The sequence below is a fragment of the Bos indicus genome, chromosome 9 (genome assembly GCF_029378745.1).
Source record: "Bos indicus isolate NIAB-ARS_2022 breed Sahiwal x Tharparkar chromosome 9, NIAB-ARS_B.indTharparkar_mat_pri_1.0, whole genome shotgun sequence".
In the NCBI taxonomy this organism is placed as follows: domain Eukaryota; kingdom Metazoa; phylum Chordata; class Mammalia; order Artiodactyla; family Bovidae; genus Bos; species Bos indicus.
This window is the reverse complement of record NC_091768.1, coordinates 92,518,929-92,542,090: the sequence shown is the minus strand read 5'-3', so window position 1 is coordinate 92,542,090 and position 23,162 is coordinate 92,518,929. Positions and strand designations below refer to the sequence as shown.

At 40.9% G+C, this 23,162-nt stretch overlaps 1 protein-coding gene across 1 annotated transcript in view; it reads left to right on the top strand.

Moving 5' to 3' along the window:
* The window catches only part of NOX3 (NADPH oxidase 3), a 66,058-nt gene continuing 42,896 nt past the window's right edge, over window positions 1–23,162 (top strand). The window contains exons 1-7 of the mRNA XM_019967005.2: window positions 1–48; window positions 684–779; window positions 896–1,006; window positions 2,014–2,098; window positions 11,054–11,199; window positions 13,685–13,866; window positions 19,163–19,286. Coding sequence (XP_019822564.2) covers window positions 1–48; window positions 684–779; window positions 896–1,006; window positions 2,014–2,098; window positions 11,054–11,199; window positions 13,685–13,866; window positions 19,163–19,286 — 792 coding nt within the window. The remainder of the gene's footprint in view (window positions 49–683; window positions 780–895; window positions 1,007–2,013; window positions 2,099–11,053; window positions 11,200–13,684; window positions 13,867–19,162; window positions 19,287–23,162) is intronic.

Sequence of the window (23,162 nt, the reverse complement as noted above, 5' to 3'; positions counted from 1 at the left end):
ATGATGGGATGCTGGATTTTGAATGAGAGTCTCTCCATCATATTAGTAGTAAGTATCATTTTTGTTATTCAGCTCTAAACATATACACTGCATACCTTGATTCTTCAGATAACTTGTATAGGAATACTAAGTAACGTGAAGTATTGCCCGGCTTAAAAGACTAAAACTTGTTAGAAAACATTCAGTAGATACACCTTGGTAAATCTTAATTTACTCTTGCAGAATCATGCAAATCATTATTTTTAAAGTCAAGTGGTTTCCATTTGCATCAGGTATGAATGTTTCTGTAAATCGAAGGAAGTGTTTGAATTAGACTATGACATTGGAATTTTTCTAAAGTATTTTCTGAGTTGATTTTTAAGGGTTTCCTCCTTCTTGACATCACTGACTTGAAAGATTATAGCAATGTTGATTAGGAGGGTTCTGTATTTTTTCATTAAATTCCTTAAAGTATACCCCTATGTATTTCAAATCTTTTTTAATAAAGTTAACAATTTCTTAACATGCTGATAACTGTTACAAAACTAACCTATAAGAAATAAGTATATGGAATGATTCTGATTGATATTGAAAAGCTTTTCATTTCACTTAAAAAAAAAAGACCCCAAGAACCCCAAATGATTTTGAGAAGAAGGAAAGGTTGAAGACAGTATTGACTGGCCCTTTTTTCCATTCTGCTCTAGCTCTCATGGCTGGGAGTGAATTTATATCTGTTTATCGACACATTCTATTGGTATGAAGAGGAAGAGTCTTTCCTTTATACACGAGTTATTCTGGGTGTAAGTAGATTTGGGTACTATGCATTAATTATCATTTCAGAAAACAAAATGCATTCTATTTCCCCCAGCTTCCCTGTTTCACTGTATCTCTTTCTTATGTCTTTATACATGGACAGTCTACCCTGGCTTGGGCTCGCGCATCTGCAGTGTGCCTGAATTTTAACTGCATGCTAATTCTATTACCCGTCAGTCGAAACCTTATTTCATTCATGAGAGGGACAAGTGCTGTAAGTACTAAGTTATTGAAATAATTTCCGTTGTTATGATCTATTAATATAAGTGCTATTGAAAACAAAGATGTACTTCACTATGAAATTCCCAATAATCCTGTTTAGATTGACATATGCTTCTTTGTAGAGAGGACACAATGCCTAAAACTGAAAATCGGAAATTGGTACACTTGATTTGTGTTTTCCTTTTGCCATTGACACCTTACATGACATTGGACTCATTGCTCAACCTTCCCCTGATGCATCTGCTTCATCGGAAAAGAAAGGCTAATAAGATTGACCTGACTCATGAAGATGGAAGCATTATAACAGCTTGAACTATTACCATTTCTGATTAAAAGGAAATAGATACGTAGATGAGTCAAATGCCACTAAAGAAGCGTCTCTCTGAGTTTTCAGCCCAGGAAAACACAATTAGTGTACATAGATTTTAATATGTAAATTTTAACCCCTAGCAGACACAATGGGGCATTTCCTAATTATGTAGATTTCACTGCGTTGAGTACTTACCTGTGTTTCCTGCCAAACAGAATAGCGCACTGTACAGAAAAATGAGACCTCAATAACCCTTCCAGACTAAATACTTTATCATACAATCTTCATAATGTTATGAATATTTAGATGTAGATGAATATACAGCCTTTCTTTGTGTAATAAGGAATAATTTATAGACCACTTAAACCACATCACTGAGGATGATGGTTATCATCTTCATTTTCTAAATTAGCCAGTGCATGATTATTAGCAGGTTTATTCTAGAGTTTTGACTTGTAGCCAGGGAACTACTAACTCAATCACTTTTATTGAGTTGGAATTTCAGCAAAGCTAGTAATAACCATTTGATTTTGCCTGTTTGACTAATTAATGGCCACTAATTTTTGTCTCAGGTAGGCCCACCTTTAGTAATTTAGAGGCAGAGCCTGAGTCTTGCTCTCTTAACTCTCATGACACTGCTATTGCTATGATTTTCCCTGAATAAGACTTTCTAATTTTTGTTACTCTAGTGCTTCAGAGGACCGTGGAGGAGGCAATTAGACAAAAATCTCAAATTCCACAAACTGGTTGCCTATGGAATAGTCATTAATGCAAGTAAGTGCTTATTATTAATTATCTGATTAATTTTATAATACTGCACATTCATTTAATAGTTTTGTTTATTCCTTCCCTGCCAAAGACTCACCCTTAGGTGAAAGAAATCTTTGTCTTCCATCTGACCATGCAAACCTTAATACAAATGGATTTTTAAGTTTCTAATTTACATTCATGCCTTCTCTTCTTTACCAAGCCTTCAATTTGTCAAGGAAAAGTTTATGAAACTTCATTTTCATTTCTGAATAATTAAGCTTGTTGATAATACCGTGGTAAAGACCCACTTGAAAAATAAGCACTTTGTTATTCAATATAATTCACATCAGAAATAAAATTGACCTATACTCAAAATCCCATTCAGTCATGGGAAAATGACTATCAACTGGTATCATGGGCAATAAAAAGGAGAAAAGCAAGATCATGTGAACGAGGTTTTGAATAGTATTGAGCTAGTGGATATAAAAGGATCTTGAAAAGATCTGAAGCTTTATAGCCATATAAATTGTTATCACCATTTCTTGAATTAGAAAACAAGAGAGTTCAAGATAAAAGCACTAGAAATTAGCATCCAAGGTCAAGGTTAAACTCTGATCAGGAAGAAATGAAGAGGGGCAACAACCAATTGGCTTGTGGTTTTGTTGGACAACAAAGACATTGAAATAAAAGGCTATCTGAACAATAAAGAGTTATGATTCAGGACTGTTTTCCTCAAACTAATTTAACTATAAAATGTTTTTCTCTTTTGTTTTTATCCTCTCATGCATAAAAAATAGCAGAATAAAAAGAACATTCAAAACAAATGTAGATTTAATTAAGCAACAAGACATGACAGACGGTGCCCCGGTGCCAATTAGCACAATTTTGGGTGTGTGCTAAGACAAGCAGGGAGAGCTCCCTACCGGCTGTCTTCAATGCCAGATTAAGCCAACCCAGGAAATGTTTGGAAAAGTTCTTCGGCATTTGTTAAGAATTAAGGGTAAATCTACAGCATGTCCTAGAGAAAACCAAAGTTTGGAGGACAAAGAGCAGGGCTAATTCATCTTTGTGTTCCAAGGCCTGCAATGGTGCAGAGTATATGTAGATGCCAATAATCTTTGATGAATGAGTAAATACAGGAAGGAATGAAGACTCAGGGAAGCAGATTTAAGCTCAGAAATGGAAGCCTTTGCCAGACCTTGAAAATTATCTAAAATTAGAATGAGGGTCCCCTGAGAGGGCTGAGTTCCCTGTTGGGGGAGCTGTTCTAGTGGAATCCAGACTGCATCTTGGAAAGTGCTTCAGAGAAGGAATTCAAGGAAACTCTAGGCTTCCTTTAAAGCCTAAGAACCTTTAATTCTGTTTTAAAAGAGGAGATAAAACACACTACAATGTCAGGAAGAATGCTCACTCTGCAATAGCTTTAAGGCAGAATTGGACTCTAAGAGAAAGTTATAAAGATATAATAGAGAGAAGGAACAAAAAAACCCCAGAGCATCAAAACATGTCAGAAAAGGAATCAAAGAATAAAGGAAAATATGTGTTATGCAATGATTTTTTTCTCCTTAAACCTTTGAGTATGTATATTTCTTCATGCAGAATCATATATCAATAGTATGTATGTATGTGTGTATATATATATATCAGTGATGCGTGTTGAATATCTGCCTCCTGTGCTCAAGATACCATGATAGGAACTATATATAACCTCCTGAAACTGGTACAGTCAGTAATGATTTCAGGATGGAGCATAATTCACAGGGACAGCAGTTGACTAGAAGCAGATGACCAAGTTATTTTATACCCCTGCTACTGATGGGTTGTGTGATCTCAGATAAGTTCCTTATGTTCTACTCCGTGGAATTAAAAACAAAAAAACACACCAATAACACAATCTATCCATTCTTATGAGATGTGCAGACTAGGTGTCAGGAGTGGATCTCTTAGAAACCTACAGACTTCAAGTCCCTCACTGCTGCCACTGCAAAGAGAATCAGATCAAGCGTAGCCTGGTGGGCAGGCTCCCACCACCAAGTCCCGCCCCCTGCACACCAGCTCATCCTTCACCACACCCCCTTGCCTTTTTCTAGCTTCTGGTGGTCCCTGAGCAGGCTGTGCATCTGCCCTTGCTATTGGCTCTGTCTGAAATGCTTGCTCTCTCCTTCTTCACTGGATAAATTGTCACCATATCCAGGGCTCCATGCTTAGCCAGCTTCTCCCTGAGCTGCCAGATCTGGGCTGTTGGGCTTCCTTATCTCTGGGCCCCAGGCACCCCTCCTACCACACAGTACAATTTCTCAGATTCTGATCACCTTAAAATGTGAGACTGTGCCTTATGCCTCTTCCCTCTCCTGGTTGCGGCACACAACCTCAATAAATCTGGTCAAACCTGAGGATGAGTAGGAAAGTTGGCCAGCAGGAAAAAAGAGATAGATCGAGGGATTTCTTGGGACAAGGTGCTAGATGTAAGCGTTCAGGAGTTGCCAAGGAACCGGGAGTGTTTTGGGGTGGACAAAAGATAGTGTGCGGGCAGCAAAGAGACTCAAAATGATGCCAGTCATCCACGATAATTAATTCACATTCTGCTATGACAAGACAAAGCAGGATGCCTGTTCTCCCGCTTTCCCTCACAAATCCCTGGAGAGAATGAAGTCTTCTCCCTGGCCCTCTTCTCCTTGAATCCCCACTGTTTGCCAGGCTCCCAAACGTCTCCCGGGGCTGTGCCAGCAGGGTCTGACTGCTTTTGAGAGCAGAGGCTCCTCATCTCCCACCGCCATGGCAACCAGCAGCCCAGCAGTTGTTTCCATTCCAGGCAGAGGCAGGAGGGTGGAGAGAGAGCGCTCTGCTTCTCCCAAACCCTGACAAAGCAATTATTACATTTCACATTGACGAAGAAACGCGGCTGGCAACTGTGCTTTTAGGAGGAGAAAAATGCTAAGCCCTGGTTTCATAGATATACCTTTGCTTTTCCCATTTTGTCCTTCTGGTGTATTCACTTGGGAGCTGCTGAAAATGTCCCCGTGCTTGCTTTATTAGCATCGCCCATTATGCTGCTTTTCAAATAGCCGACTGGCTTAATAGAGGTGTGTAACCTTGGAAGAAGTGCATCCTCGTCGAAGTTTGCGTGCCAGCCTCTAATTTCTCATCCGTTCCCCTATAAGTTGAACTGCAGGCTTTAATTGGTCAAATCATTAAAGGAGGTAATTAGAGCCTGGTGAAAGCAGGCTGGGGAGGAGGAGGGAAGAGGCAAACAATGGTATCTATGATCAAGGGCATCACCGAAAATGCAGTGACAGGAACTCTTCTTTTGGCTTCCTGCCTTCCTGCTTGCTTGCCTACGATAAGAGCTGCCGGAGCCTTCTTCAACCACTAATAAATCATTTTCAGAGCTCCATAACCTCCCTGGTATAAAAATCGTAGTTTTGCAGCCTCTCTGTTCTTGTTAATGCAGATCTTTCTGGACTCTGGCCCACAGTAGACCTTGAAGACCCTTCCAATTGAATAGTAGTACTTTAAGCCCAAGCTTCCTTCCAAGGGGCTGTGAATAGTGACCCTGGCAGCTCTGTCTGTCCCTGCAGTTGGCATCTGCTAGGTTCTAGGGGTGGATAATGACCCACAGGCAGCTCCTGATGCGTTGATTAGTTTGTAAACCTCAAGAGACACAATAGAGACAGGTTGAGAGAAGTGACCTCAGAATCGGGACGCTGAGAAAAAAATGATTTGGAGGCGCCACCACAGAGAACAATCCCAGAGGCCCAAATGCTTTCAGACCTGATCCCAAAGGGATGGCTACTGATCTAGTTCTGCTTGAGGCATGGAGAGTTCCAAGTAGGCGTCTCCCCTGTCTTGCCTCACACAATTTAATGTGATTTTCAAATGATTGGCATGCACAGAGTGCCAGAGAATATGTATATTCTTGCAGAAATAAGACCACAAATTTGAAAGTTTGGGGCCAAATTCTGGCTGCAAGAAACACAGCCAGAATTTGTCCCTGGGTCCTTCTTTCTAAAGGCTGCTTAATTAGGAGGTGACTAACTTCAAAATGACTGTTATCACTGACAGGCAGGCAGAGAGATAGCATAGAACTGACCACACTTCCAAGATTCTCCCTCAATTACGCTCCCTTTGATCTCCTGAAAAAGAAAAAGAAGGAAAGAAGGGAGAAAAAGGAACTTTCTCAGGGCAACTGGCTCTAATTGTAGCCTTTATGAATTTTTTTTCTGTTCACTCTTCAATAAAAGCTCCTTAGTTGAACTCCAAAGTTCACACAGCAATTAAATGTGCATTTGTAGTGTGTCCAAGATTGCAGCTCTTTTTTAACTGTAAAAAATATTTTTGTAAGAAAAAATAATGGAAAGACTGAGCCATAGCATTTTTTAGCATGGAACTCGAGTTAGTTCTGCAAATGTGTACCTTGGGACCTTCCAAGCGATTGGTAGAAGGTCCCCTGAAATACCATGAGGAGAGAGCCCATGTAGCTGGTGACACTGGATTTGCTGTAAGACTGAAGAAGCTCCTTTAAGACCGTGTTGATTTTTAAAATGTTTTAAAACGGTAAGTTTCATGTTTGCTCTTGTATTGGACTGCAGCTCCCTTTCAGATGACAAATGTTCCCAATTAACTTCAAATGGAGACATAGGAGCCAGACAGCTGGAAGGGAGCCTAGATATCATGGTTTAGTTCAACCCACCCCTTTTACAGATGAGAAAACAGGGACTAAAAGAAGTTAAGTAACTGAGACATATCCTCTTCAGTATTCTTTCTCCCACATGCTCATACCAAATCTAGTAACATGATTTTGATGACTAAGAAAGAAAAAATAAAAGCGTGTCACTATTTTATCATATACTTGAAGCAACTGTCACTGTAAACATAGATAGCACAGCTATTCATATTAAAATAACTAAAATGTATAAATGGAAGAATAGAAAATATAATGTCCGAAAAAGAACAAAATCCATCTCTCCCCTGATATCTATCAAGTCCCAGCAACCCTGGATTTGGTAGCTGGAATACCTTTGGTTCCAAGGCAACATCACAATAAAATCAGGGTACAATCTAGGAGAAAATGGATCCCCAGGTAGCTCAGTGGTAAAGGATCCACCTGCCAGTGCAGAAGATGCAGGAGATGCAGGTTCAATCCCTGGGTCAGGAAGATCCCCTGGAGAAATTGCAACTGGCTCCAGAATTCTAGCCTGGAAGATCCCATGGACAGAGGAGCCTGGCGGGCTACAGTCCGTGGGGTCACAAAGAGTCAGGCGTGACTGAGGAGCTGAGGGTGCGCACAGGCCCCACCGCGGCTGTGCTGTGATCAATCGTGTCTGATGCTTTATGATCACATGCACTGTAGCCCCCCAGGCTACTCTGTCTATGGTATATTCCAGGCAAGAATACTGGAGTGGGTTGCCATTTCCTTCTCCAGGTTCAAACCGGTGTCTCTTGCATTTCCTGCATTGGCAGGTGGATTCTCACTGTACCACCTGAAAATAAAACGACATGGAGATAGCTGGAGAAATGAAACATTTAAGATGCGAATTTTAAAGTACTTAGAAAAAATGGAAAGAATAGCTTTCAATACATTCCCTAAAGAGCTACCTTGTGAAAAGCATCTTGGGTTTTCATACTCTACCTCATTAATTTCTTCAGACTTGTTATGGGAAACCTGGCAATAGGAATAGATGAAGAGCTCAATATCTTTGCTCATTCAATAAATGTACTTAAATTTAGTTTATCAGTGGCAAGTTCATGTGGAAATCAACCTAATAGAAAGTAGATTGTGACCAACAGCTCATTACATGGGAGAAAGAAGCTATAGATGTAGACTATAAACGACCTAGATTTTACCCAGTGTTCCTTTTCTGACCATCACATGTAGGTTATGTAATGGTAAATACATTACTTAATTTGGGGCTTGAAGCTCAGTGTCTATTTCTGTAAAATGGGAATAACTCCTCTCTCTCTGGTGTGCTTTAGTCCACAGAGGGAGAATGGAAGAGAGGCATGAGCAGAGGTGTGAGGGAGAGGGATAAAATGCAGACAGAGGATTCACACCCACCTACAAAGAAGACTCCAAAGACAATGATCAGTCATCAGTCGTAGGAGCTCTTTGACTCTAGATTAAAGACACCAAGTGAGCTATTCAAAGAGTCTAGCTAAGCCCTTAGGAGAAATTCATCTTCAGTAAAGTATAGCCATTATTGATTAGAGAAAAGAAGCAATATAACTTAAAGGTCAAAAGATCAGGCTCTGGCATAGGCAGTTTTATCCTACCTTTTCCATCAATGGACCACTCTTAATTTATTAAACACTTATCTGTAAAATGGAAATAAGACTAGTATATGAGGATTACATGAGATCATATGCCTAAAGAATTAATAACAGCATTTGGAGTATAATAAGTATTCAGTATATGTTAGCTAGGAAAAAGATTACTTGTTTTTCAAAACTTTAAGATAATTGTTAGAAAACAGCTATTAAAAAATACTAGACAATGTCTATGTGGAACTAAGAAAATAGTTTCCTTTTTATATACGACATATTGCAAGAGACTGCTGCCGGGTAAGCTTTTCTAGCTCCATGGATGCTGAGACCAAACAAGGCAGCCCCTTCAGGGACACAGCCGCATATGTTGACAAATAGAACATTTAAGGAAAGACACTACCTCTTGGGTGCTCACCTCACTGAATCCTTAAGGAGATAGTCAACATCATAGACTCAGAAACACTCACATGCTTTGCATTCCTAAGTAAAAGCTTCAACCAAAAGTATAGTTGAATTGATTTCCAACTTAAAGCCTGTAGAAGTGCAAAAATACATATTAGCAGAGAAAATGCTACTCTAACTGCACATAGATTGTCTCTCTGGACCTTTCTCCCTTTCTGTAATCTCACTCTGCAATCATCACTAAGGACGTTCATGCTCAGTCGCTTCAGTTGTGTCTGACTCTTTGTTACTCCATGGACTGTAACCCACCAGGCTCCTCTGTCCATGAGATTCTGCAGGTAAGAATACTGGAGTGGGTTGCCATGCCCTTCTCCAGGGGATCTTCCTCACCCACGGACTGAACCTGAGTCTCCTCTGTCTCCCCCATTGGCAGGCATATTCTTTACCACTGAGCCATCAGGGAAGCCCTTACTAAAGATAGGCTGGTGCTAAGCAAGTGACAGGTGTTGAGATTTCAAGATGATCAAGTCTTGGGGGGTCAAAATCCATCAAGCAACGCAGGTAAAAGATCATCAGAACCATAATATCTGCGAAATGTAATCAAGGCACCATCCGTGACTGTGGAACTGAAGAATGCTTGAGAAAACAACTTTTGAATTGGGTCTTAAAACAGGAAGACTGCTTTGCAGGGCAAAAAAGGGAATGGCTCTGTTAAATGGAACTCAGATGACAGAGAGAAGAGGACAAATAGGAGATGACGTTTCTAAATATATCTGCTACTAGAACCAAAGGCCACCAACTTCACAGAAACTCCTGCTGTTTCCTTTTCCCTCACTCCCCTCACCCACTCCAGTATTCTTGCCCGGGAAATTCCATGGAGAGAGGAGCCTGGTGGGCTACAGTCCATGGGGTCACAAAGAGTCGGACATGACTGAGCTACTAAATAACAACCAAACCTCAACTCACAGTGTACAACCACGGTGACCCCAGAACTCACCCACAACTGTAGAGACTTAGAATAGTAGCAGCCTCTGTGACTTTTCACTGTGGATGCGGGGGTGGGGGGGTGGGATGTCAACTTGGAAATTACCTATCTTCTTGGTAATGAGTTCTCATTTCACACTTGAATGTGATCTCAATGGCGAGTATCAACTGGCCACCCAGCAGGGCTCCCATTGGCAGGAAGAGCCTCAGGATATTCTCGTCTGAATGTTGTGGCTGCTGGCATGCCCACAGATTTCAGAAGACAAGAAAGTAGCAGTGGGCATAGACTCCTTAGGCCAGAGGATTCTGTGATCTGAGCTTATTCTCTTCACTTGGAATTTAGACATCACCAATTCCCAGAATTAGAAAACTAAAGTTTCTTCTTAAGAATATACTGAGAGGTTTAGTTTCATAAATATTTATTTTGGTCCACTGGGAATAACACATGTAAGTATATGTGTGTATGTGTACATATATGTGTATGTGTATATATACATATATATACACTAAAATGTATAAAGTAAGAATAAAACATGTAATGTCTGAAAGAGAACAAAAACACCACTGTCTCTTCTGGTATCTATATCATATGTTATATGCATATATATGTGTGTTTGACATACAGTATTCTAGAAAAATACTTTCTGATTTCTTGGGAAATAAGAGATGTGTGTGTATGTCTATCTTCTTATATATATGTATTGGGTGGAATATATATATAACTAGCTTGTATATCATAATACCTATTCTATTTCCAGAATGATTATATATTTATAATTAAATTATGGTGAATTGAAATTTACTTTATGTCTTAATATAGTTAAAATGAATATGGTGATGGGTTGCACAGCCAAATTTTTAAAAAACATGAATGTGCTGAATCATACAGTATCTTCAAAAGTATTCAGTTCACTTCATTCAAGACACTAGGAAAGATGCACAGATTAATCTTGCTTGGAGGTTACAAAAACCAGAACAGAGAAACTTGACCAGATAGACATTGAGTTTTTGAGTAACCTCAAAGGAAGAAATTAACATGGTTCGTGTTCCGTGTCGTCCCCTACCCATGAGTGGGTGAAGCCACTCAGTCGTGTCTGACTCTTTGCAACCCCATGGACTGTAGTCCACCAGGCTCCTCCATCCATGGAATTTTCCAGGCAAGAGTGCTAGAGTGGGTTACCATTTCCTTCTCCAGGGGACCTTTCCAACCCAGGGATTGAATCCCGGTCTCCTGCACTGCAGCCAGACACTTTGCTGTCTGAGCCACCAGGGAAGTAAGCGCAAAGGAAGGAATTAACATGGTGCCTGTTCCGCGGCGTCCCCTGCCCGCAGCCATCCACGTCGTGGCGCATTTGTTTAACCTGGAGCACTACTACTGGAGCCAGTCGCCAGAGGCAGAGGGACTCGTGGCTGCACTTTCCAAACTTGGTGACACCCCGAACGAGACCTACCTCAACCCCATCCGGACCTTCCACACAGTGAGTTCTTGCATATTACCTCCTTTCTCATCCCCTAAATCCTTCCTTTTATGATCCCTTTATAAGGAATCCTGTATTTCAAAAGCTTTTGATAAAAATTTTTTAAAAGCTAGAGAGCCAGTTTCTGCCAAATGGTAACATCAATTTCACCTTTTAAAAGAAGTTCTTTTTCTTCTGCCATCATCATTGCTAAGAGGTTATGAGCAAGAAAATTTGATGCCACTTAATTAGTTTATAGCAAAAATAAATAAATAAATACACCTAAACAAGGAATGAAATAACCTATTAAACCTTACTTTAAGTTTTTAAAGTAGCTCATGATTAGATATTTTTTGCCAATATTAGAATCATAAAGAATGTGAAGTGCCATCTAAATTCAGGGATGATGAATTGGATGTCTTTATTTTCAGTTTGCAAATTGTTTTCTGGATTGCTTTTCCTGTGTCATTTTTGGCACACAAATGACTAGCTAGTTTGCCAAATCTGATGCTGGACAGAGCAGCAAATTCCATAATGAGACCTGCATGGCCAGTGACATCATTAATGCTAATTAGTTGTGTGTACATATAAGAAACAAAAAGAAAACCCAATGTGTAGCCTCAGAAATCCTCCTAAAAAGACATTTCTTTCCTTTAATTCACCTCCTGCCTGTTTTCCTGGTTGATCTAAACTTTTGCCATGTACTGCCTATCATATTGGAAAATGTATGCTGCATGTTGACCAAGATCAAAAATCTGTATTGTCCAAGAAGAGCCTAAGACAATACTCTCCAAAATGGAAATTCCTCCAGTACTGTCTGGGCCATCTCTTTAAGTGACCCTTTTGCCCATTAGCCTTACTTGAAGAAGCAATATTCAAAGTCTCTTTCTGGGGAAATTCTTCCATGTCATGTCTTCTAATTATCCTACAGTGATTTTGAAAATCAGGCCATTGATCTAGTAGAGCTACATTTTCTTAGCTGACAACAATTAGAAGCTACAGAGGCCCTAAGCCTATGGGAATGGAAGGCCTTTGGTGTACTTACTGGAGCTGCAGGATTTATCTGGGCACCTACTGGGGTTAACTCTGTCCCCCATTAAGACTCTGGGAAATCTGTTGTGATACATAACCAAGAATAAATCTCAAGATTTTGAAGAGACTATACAATAACTTGTATTTATTACAAATACTTTTAAAGTAATTTGAAGCAAATTAAACATGATTAAGCTACTCCCCATATGGCTATTTCAAAATTTTAAAGGCAATATACTATGTAAGTACTAATTAAGGTCAAGAAACCTTCTAATCTAGGATATTTAGAGAAAGATGGGTACCCATAACACAACATGTACATTATAGAGCATTTCTAATGAGACACAGAGGAATTGTTTTAGATGATCCCTTGCAACTCAAACCAGTCTATAAATATGTCACAAGAAGAGGGAAGTGGGGATTTGCTTTAATAAGCAAAGAAGAATGATTTGAAATTAGCACACCATGTGATATCAATGGATTTCTAAAATGCCTGAGTACAGTGGGAAAAAAAAAAAAAAAAAAGGTCTTTTAAATGTTTTAGACATAACCCTTTCAGTTTTATTTCCACTGTTTGCTCTACAAAGGAAAAAGTAAACAACAGAGAAGTCCCTGTTTAAATTACCTCAAGATCTCAAAGCGGCCCAAATCAATGAGATTTTACTGACAAAAAATACAGTGTGCATTTATGGAGCTCATAGTTGTCTCAAAGATAGAAACACAGTGTGTGAATACTAATGACTTGACCAGAATATGGCAAACTCCCAATAAAACAAAATGTTGTATGATTCATATTCTGAAAAGCTGTTTAACCATCCTCTACACTAACAGGTCAGAATTCTGGCCTTGTGGCAGGGTCTATCTAATAAGAATAGCTGTATCTTTATTGATCACCTAGGATTTACAAAGCCGTATTCCAAGCCTCATGAGGTGGCATGAAAGAAATGCAAGTCATGGTCCTTCCAATTAAAAATCGAGAGCAAGGAATAACTGCCAGGGGAACAGAGTGTGCAGCTGCTTTATTAGGGATGCCCCTGAGGGACCTCTCCAGAAAAGTGTTTATTAATGTTAAGATGCAATTAAGCATGGTGAGTCTCATTTTTATTTTAAAAATTAAAAACTTGAAACTCGGGTTTTTTTTTGCAGTATTGTATCCTAAAATGCATTTTCATATATTGTCCTAATTACAATTCAACATCATCAACTTTGGCATGCTGGCTGATTTATACAGATGGGGAAAAAAATAGTTAACAAAATGACATTGGACAAAATTTGAGCATAGTGAATTCCACCCTCCGGTGGCAGAGGAAAGGATAAGAAGTGCCTTGTTAGAAGTGTATGGGGACCCTTCCCAAGGTTAATGTGCTTCTGACTAGTACATTGTGTATTGCTCCCTGTTTGGATTCTCAAATGTTGATCCTAAAATGGAAAAACAGAACTGAGTCATTAATGTGATGGTGTTTGTTTCTTTTAGAACACAATCACTGAGTTGCTAACTACAATCGCAGGCATTACTGGCCTATTGATCTCTCTGGCTTTGATCTTGATCATGACCTCTTCCACCGAGTTCATCCGGCAGGTGTCCTATGAATTGTTCTGGTATACGCACCATGTTTTCATCATCTTCTTTATCGGTCTGGCTATCCACGGAGCGGGGTGAGTCCCTTTGACACTCAGTGAGTAAGATTTTATCTCTGTGAATCTCAGAATAGTCTAGAAAGTCTTTTGGATGGAGGAGCATGACATGCAGGACAGATGGACGCAGAGAACGTATGAAAAAGCAAATTCACTATGCCAAACATAGTGAATTTTTTAGTTATGCTGGAAAAAAAAGCAATATAGATGGTTAAGGACTTCATTTTTTCTAACCAATTCTGTTGGGAAATTTTGACAGGTATATGGGAATTTTAATGAAAGCTGGATAACAATAGATCTATATTTTATTTAGAATCTATTTCCACAATCCAATTTATATGGGAATCCTTGGGATATATATTTTTGATACTCAGATTTTACTTTTGCTGGACTAAAATAATCCATTAGGAAACCCCGTGTGGTGGAGGGACAGAGTGTGAGATGACCAACCTGATCTAGGCTGTGCCACTAGTCACCAGAGTGACCACTTGCAAGCCATTTCAATTTTTTGAACCTCAGTTTCCCCATCTGGCATCTAGGATTCCTTTTTGCTCAAACATCCCATAAAATGCTGTTCTGGCATTCAACACCCACCTGATATTCTTAATTCTTTCATCAGGAAGCTAGAGTAGCATCATCTGAAATATAGGACCTTCAAAGATAATGTTTTTAAGTCTTTACATGTTACCAGAATTGTGCAGGAGGCAGTGATGAAAACCATCCCCAAGAAAAATAAATGCAAAAAGGCAAAATGGTTGTCTGAGTAGCTGTACAAATAGCTGAGAAAAGAAGAGAGTGAAAGGCAAAGGAGAAAAGGAAAGATAAGATATAATCTGAATGCAGAGTTCCAAAGAATAGCAAGGAGAGATAAGAAAACCCTCCTCAGTGATCAGTGCAAAGAAATAGAGGAAAACAATAGAATGGGAAATACTAGAGATCTCTTCAAGAAAATTAAAGATACCAAGGGGGCATTTCATGCAAAGATGGCACAATAAAGGACAGAAATGGTATGGACCTATCAGAAGCAGCAGAAATTAAGAAGAGGTGGCAAGAATACATAGAACTATACAAAAAAAATATCTTAATGACCTGGATAATCATGATGGTTGAGCACTCACCTAGAGCCAGACATCCTGGAGTGCAAAGTCAAGAGGGCCTTAGGAAGCATCACCACGAACAAAGCTAGTGGAGGTGATGGAATTCCATTTGAGCTGTTTTAAATACTAAAAGATGATGCTGTGAAAGTGTTGCATTCAATATGTCAGCAAATTTGGAAAACTCAGCAGTGGCAACAGGACTGGAAAAGGTCAGTTTTCATTCCAATTCCAAAGAAGGGCAATGCCAAAAAATGTTCAAACTACTGCACAATTGCACTCATTTCACACACTAGTAAAGTAATGCTCAAAATCCTCCAGGCTAGGCTTCAACAGTACATGAACCAAGAGCTTTCAAATGTTCAAGCTGGATTTAGAAAAAGTAGAGGAACCAGAGATCAAATTAGCAACATTCGCCGGATCACAGAAAAGTCAAAAGAGAATTTCAGAAAAACATCAACTTCTACTTCATTGAGAATGCTAAAGCCTTTGACTGTGGATCATAATAAACTGTGGAAAATTCTGAAAGAAATGGGAATACCAGACTGCCTTACCTGCTTCCTGAGAAATCTGTATGCAGGTCAAGAAGCAACAGTTAGAACTGGACATGGAACAACAGACCGGTTCCAAATTGGGGAAGGAGTACATCAAGGCTATATATTGTCACCCTGCTTATTTAACTTATATGCAGAGTACATCATGCTTGTGCGATGAAGCACAAGCTGGAATCAAGATTGTCGGGAGAAATATCAATAACCTCAGATATGCAGATGACACCATCCTTATGGCAGAAAGTGAAGAACTAAAGAGCCTCTTGATGAAAGTGAAAGAGGAGAGTAAAAAGGCTGGCTTAAAACTCAACACTAAAAAAACTAAGATCCTGGTATCTGGTCCCATCACATCATGGCAAATAGATGGGGAAACAGTGTCAGACTTTGTTTTCTTGGGCTCCAAAATCACTGCAGATGGTGACTGCAACCATGAAATTAAAGCTTGCTCCTTGGAAGAAAAGCTATGACCAACCTAGACAGCATATTAAAAAGCAAAGACATTACTTTGCCAACAAAGGTCCAAATAATCAAGGCTATTGTTTTTACAGTAGTCATGTGTGGATGTGATAGTTGGACCATAAAGAAGGCTAAGCATCAAAGAATTAATGCTTTTGAACTGTGGTGTTGGAGAAGACTCTTGAGAGTCCCTTGGACAGCAAGGAGATCAAATCAATCAATCCTAAAAGAAATCAGTCCTGAATATTCATTGGAAGGACTGATGCTGAAACTGAAGCTCCAATACTTTGGCCACCTTGTGTGAAAAAAAACAATGCATTGGTGAAGACCCTGATGCTGGGAAAGATTGGGAGGAGAAGGGGACGGCAGAGGATAAGATGGTTGGATGGTGTCACTGACTCAATGGACATGCATTTGAGCAACTCTGGGAGATGGTGATGGATAGGAAAGCGTGGAGTGCTGCAGTCCACAAGGTCACAAAGAGTCAAACATGACTGAACAACAACAACAAACTAGTTTGTCCCATATTAATTATTTCATAAATTGATGTTTTTTTCCCACGTTAAAATTTTAAAGCACATTCATATAAGCAGATAATCAGTTTGACCCCAACAACAGTCCTGTCCAATGAAGACGGCGCCAGTATTCCCATTTCATAAGGAGGAAATAGATGCTCAGAGGGTTAAGTGATTCACTCAAAATCCAAGGACAAGTAAATGACAGAGTCAGATGCAAGACACTGGCTTTCAGACAACCCACCCTTTAGTGGTAACAAGCCCTGGAGATCAGTCTCTACTTACATGAATAAAACATTCCTCGACACTTGTGAGAATGTGATTGGTGATACTGCAAAGCCCTGCATGGCTTGCCAGAAGCTCCTCTTCTGCTACCCACGCTCGCTGGATACTCTGTCCTGCACCCATTCTCCTGCCCTAGTAGCTGTTGAGTGCAGGGGGCTGGTCTCAGAGGTGGGCTCTGTTTCTGCCCAGGTCTGGAAGGGCAAGCACACGGCGATGGAGACCGGATGGCCGGCCGAAAAGGTCACCCACCTCGTGGTGACTCTGGGTCCCATGTGGGGCCCTCTGGCAGTTCTTCTCAGTTTGCACCTCCCAGCAAGTCAGCCGCCTCCTCCAACCTCCCACCCCATCCTAGATGTACCCCCAATCTTAGCCTCCCCTTCTTGCAAGGGGGCTGTGTGCCTTCCACTGGCTCTGCCTGGTTAAGAGCTTCCCCATCATCCATTAGCTTGTCCAACACACAAACACAGAAGGGAAAATTGCCCCCGGCAGCATATTTAACCCTAAATCAACTAGCCATCCCTCGGCTAGTCTTTGGAAACCTAGTTGTCAATGTTCACGTTGATGCTGCTGCTTGGCTAAGGGCTTTCTAGCCTCTTTTAACTTTAAAATAGCTGCACTTGACTCTCCTGAATGTGTCATCCTTCACCCTGACTGTATTTGGGGGATGGGGTGTGTGGTATGTAGTCCCCAAGCCTTCCACCCCAAAGGCTGTCAGGCCTTCCTTTCTCTCTGAGCTCTTCTGCCGATGCCAGAGTGTTAACCCCTGGAGTTCACTTGAGAGCTCTTCATAATTCACGTGCGTCTAGAAGACCTCTTCACAAAAATTATGCATGCATCGCCCTGATCCTTCCTCCTCCGCATTCACTCCATGGTGCATTGTAGGAGCACAAGAGGATTTCAATGGGCAGTGTTTCACTGGAGATATTTTTTAATATCCAAATAACATTTCACAAGATGAAATTTTTTTTTTTTAGTCATTTTAACTTAGTTGAAAGGCTTATTTTGGGATAAGGGCCTCATTTAATCTTCTCAGCTTGAAGTATTCTACAGCTACTGTTTACAGCAAAAAGTAATTTGCAAATTCTATACAAAAATGCCAAGTAAAGTAGGATTATTGCAATGTGTTAAAGCCCACTAATCTTCTTATTATGGGATGGCATGGATGAAGACATAAAAAGTTTAAAATTTTTTAAAAAGATGCTTACTGCATTTGAGAAATGTTCTGAGGTCCCTTGGGATACAAGAAGAATTGTCTGAGGCCTGAGAAGGAAGGTGTTAAAATTTACAGATTCTTTTCATCTGGCGTCTATTTTATTCACTCTTCCTATGTCTGGGCATCGTTTGCTCATGGGAGATTCACAGATAGTTTTGCTCATCTAACTCAAAGGGATGTTACCAAGTTTGGATGACTTCCATAGAACAGACTAGGACAGAGGCCAGGACGGCAGTTCTCCAGGCCACTTCCAAGGGCGTTGCTGCACCCTCCTCCCAGGCAAAAGCGGCTGTGTTACTCCACAGGCTACCCAGGACCTGAGCAGCCTAGTGTGATGCGAAGCACACACTAAAGCTTCATGTGATGCTAAGCTTTCTCTGCAAGGACCATGTTCCTCAAAAAATAAACCCATGTATTTTACTCAAAACACCTAGGAAGTGAGCAACGCCTAGGTTGTATGACCTCAGTACCCCACGCGTCACAGCCCGTGCACCAGTAGATAAAGGAAGGAATTTGCCCCGAAGCAAATTGTCCGGGGTCAGTTGATACCGCATGTGTAGGAAATCTAATATAGGAGGATCACAGGACTCTTGATCCAGTGCTCCATTCACGAAGGCCAACTTCTTCTTTCAGTCTCCAATTCAACAATATCATCTTAAAAGGCACATTTTACATCGACCTTTCTGGACCCCGTCAAATACTAAGCCTGCTCTGGGTCACTGGGGGAACACATACCATTATTCAAGGCACTTCTTTTGACTTCTTCACTTGACAACTTGAAGGTGCTCAGAAACAAACCAGGAAGGGAAGAAGTTCAATAAATTCACAAAAGACCCAAATAGTACAGTTAGCCAATTAGCCCGAATCAGCAATCAGGACAAGATGTAACCTAATTAGATTCAACAGTCTACAAAAGGATGTGTTCAAACAATTTCCTTCATTATGAATTCTCTAATGTAGACACTTTCAATTTAACACAGGATACCACCGAGGGGCACTTCTTTTCTGGGCTCTTCAAAGTTGCTTGAAGCTTCTTAAATTCCTATTTTTAAAGAAGCTCAGGGAAATGCACCCCAGCCCAGATTGCAAGACAGTGAAAGTGTTATTGTAGAGTCCGTCATAGTCTATGTATCCGTGGCAATCACAAGGCACAAAATCACTTTCGAATCTGAGGGCTTTATTATTATTTTTTTTAATAACAAGCCGGATTGTTCGAGGCCAAACCCCTGAGAGTCTCCTGCTGCACAACATCACCCTCTGCAGAGACCACCCGGAGGAGTGGCAGGTCCGGTGCCCCGTGCCTCAATTTTCTGGCAAGGAACCTTCGGTAAGAACGAGCCCAGGAGCTTTTAAAAATAGCTGTCGCCACAGTTAAAATAGCTAGAGCTTTTACATGCTTGAAAAAAAGAACAGCCCCGTGTCACCACGAGACAAAGCCAACTCTTTATTAAGAGTGCTAATGGAGGACTCGAGTTATGGATAATTTCAAAAGAGATCCCCTGCCAAAAGCACTCTGTTCTTTTTGAAACGTGTTCTTCCACTTACATTTAAATATGGATGTCTGAGAGCATGGGATTCAGAGCCCCGCACGCACAGCCCTGTCTCTGGAGGAGTCAGAAAGCGGTGGGCTAGCCACCCTCTGCTCTCCGCACAGTCGGCTCCCTGATGCCCTGGGCGACTGCCCACTCCATCCTGAGGACTAAGAGCATCCCTTCTCAATGAATGTCAGGCAGTGCCCAAGTGAGAATCAGGCCACCTTTGCAAGCTTGCCTTCTTTCTTTCCACAACTTACGAGACAGAAAGAAATTGAAAGTACATACATTTACTTCCTGTTCTAATTAAGCTTCTATTCCTGAAATAATGACAATATTAGACCAAAATAGACTTAATTAGAGTAGATAATAGTGTCCAAAATCTCAAAAGTAAGATTTCCTGGGTATGCTGTCAGGATGACAGTTGATGACATGCTGCTGCTGCTGCTGCTAAGTCACTTCAGTCGTGTCCAACTCTGTGACCCCATAGATGGCAGCCCACCAGGCTCCTCTGTCCCTGAGATTCTCCAGGCAAGAATACTGGAGTGGGTCACCATTTCCTTCCCCAATGCATTCATGCATGCTAAGTCGCTTGAGTCGTGTCCCACTCTGCGACCCCATGGACAGCAGCCCATCAGGTTCCTCTGTCCACGGGATTCTCTAGGGAAGAATACTGGAGTGGGTTGCCATTTCCTTCTCCCAATTGATGGCATAGATAAATAGAAATAACAATTTTCTTCGGTCTTATCATGTGTCTCAGAACAATGCAAACCTTGGGACAGCTGGGTAATGTGTAAAAGAAAGTGAATGAAGCCAGCAGATTAAAACAAGGAGGAAACAAGGGACAAAAAAGTGCATGGTTGTGCTCAGTCATGTCTGACTCTTTTGCGACTCTATGGGCTATAGCCACCAGGCTCCTCTGTCTATGGGATTTCCCAGGCAAGAACACTGGAGTGGGTTGTTATTCCCTTCTCCAGGGGATCTTCCCCGCCTCCCAAGGATTGAACCTGCATCCCTTGAATCTCCTGAATTAGCAGGCAGATTCTTTACCCCTGAGCCACCTGGGAAGCCAAAAGATATTTAAAAATGGGATAATAGTATATAAATGGTGAGGATTCAGGAAATTAAGTCATCAGCATATGAAGAATATAATGATTGACTTTTTCAAAAATCTTCAACTCATTTAATTAAGCACTGGATTTTAAGGATGAAAACTGCTAGGAGGAATGTTTAAAACCAAGAGAAGTGGAATAGATGTGCCCATTAGACTGTGGTTCTTTTAATGGCCAGTATAGATTGTCTCTGTCTTAAACTCAACTATCGGGAGCCACTACCCAGCCTGCATATTAATGAGGAACATGAATGCCTCTCTCAAATGTTCAGCTACAGTGTCTCCATAAAAAAATCAATCCTCTCCCACACCTCATGAATACAGACTAGAGCCTGCTCCCAGCAGCGTTTGCTGACATTAATTATCATGAGAAGGGGGCACGTACCCACCTCTCTGTTCACTCTCCCCTGCTTTACCTCCTTGCACACCCAAACTCGTGTTGTCACTCTTGCCCATTATTTTTAATGGATCCTGATTCGAAGCGTGTGTGGGCTGTGCAATTACCGCTTGGCTGAGCTGCACAATATTCTTTCTGTTGTCTGAGAGACACCGAATCCAAAAGGCATCCCAAGGACAAGGAAGGGTTCCTGCGCCTCACCGCGCCACCCCTTCCCTGTCTTCTCAGGCCTCCATCGCGTCCTCTCTGCCTCTCTTGACTCAGTGCATTTTCATGGTGCTTTTCTCAAGAGAATATTTATCAGTTCACCTTTAGGGGTGCACCTACTCTCCCTCTCCTCCCAAAGCCGATGGTGCTGCATGCATCACCTCTACGAACTGAACTGCTCAAAGGAACCAATTATATTATTATTTCACAATCCCCTTTTCCCCTACTTTTCTCTCTTTCTTCCCAAACTCACAGACACATGCTGCAAGACTCCATACTCTAGAATTCCTCACGCCATCCATCTCAAAAGATACCTGGTCTTCCTTAGCCTATTTCATTTAACTGCAGCTTTAACAAATAATAATGATAATGTCTGGCACTTTTTAATTACTAAAGCATGATGTCAACAGTATAGGGAAAAGCTCTAACTCAGGTAGAGTAAATTCAGCAAACTCTTGCCAAGTGGCTGTTATATACTTGGCACTGCGCTAGATGCAAGATTCAAGGATGTGGTTCCCACCCCCTGGAAATCCTATTGTCTCGAAAAAGAGACCATTCATAAACACACACATAAAATCAAATCAAAGCCAGCATGTTCTTATTTTCTGGTAGGAATGAAAAACCAGGAGTGAAAGTGGAGGAAACAGGTTTTAGTACTGCAGCTTTTAAATCAACATGGTTTTATTTCTACCATAAAATACTCACTGTACCGTGACTTTTTCAGTATTTTTTAGAGAAGAAAATATAAAGCTAAAAACCACAGAGTCTCTTAACATTAAAGAAACTTAGATACTAAATAGCCCTGGCCCTTTATTTATTAGATGGAAAAATTGAGATCCAAGGAGTTTTCATTTCTTACCTATGGTCACAGAGGGCATTCCAAGCAAAATCACATCAAGGAGCCAGAGCTTCTCACTCTCTGGCTGTGAACTTTCACCTCTATGCTCTTCAGCATTCATTTTGAATATCTGGCCTTTTCCCACTCCTCATTTTGCCAGCTCTCTGCTGCTATCCACAAGTATATGCCCCCAACATTGTACTCACCTCTGTGAGCAAAATTGAAACATTTAAGAGCTTGGAGGGAACCCAAATAATAACTTCCTTTGACGCTCCCATTTTATAAGGCAGAAAAGTTGAGCATAAAAGAGCCCAAGATTTTCCTAAAGGCATAGGATAAGGGAGGGTAATCCCAAGACCAGAATCCAGGTCTTCTGAGACCCATTCCAAGACTCACCCCATCACACGTCCCTCCTGCTCTGGCTGTTTCTTGTTTTCACTCGCTCTTGCCTATCCTGGTCACCCCTGTTGGGAAATATATCTTTGAATATTCATCTCTGGCCATCTTCTCCTCCATCTCTAATTTCCAAGGGCTCCAAGAATATCACAGTATAACTAAACTAGGCTTTCTCCTCCTGGAGCAATTTATATACTAGACAGAGGTAGAGGTGAGGATTAATAGCTTACATTCACCTTCCTGACTAACCGTACAAAGAAAAATAATCCATTCCATTTTATCAACATGGAAAAAGCAGAGACCATGATTGACTTGACACCAACAAAATGAAGTGTGTGATGTCTCAAACTTTCTAAAATGGGTGTGGAAGATTATTTGTAAAAATACATAGAGACCATGGGAGTGTTTTTTGCAAATCTCTCTCTAAGCTCATACAGAAAGAATTGCATCCTTGCTCTCTTTTCTGTAAATATCCAAGCTTATTCTCAAAATACTTTCTGGTTCATTCAAGCATAAGAGACCTACGGACTCACTGCTTTGGTCCAACCCCATCCTTCGTGTCTATCCCTTCCGGCCTTTTTCCCTTACTCTGATCATCATGCCTGCCTCACCCACAGCATAGGTGGACAAAAGGTTTTATTCTCTGGGCTGTTCTGAACACGTTGCTGAATCCCACTGAGGCAGAAAAGAATAAGTGGGTCAAATTGCTTTGTGTTGCCTCC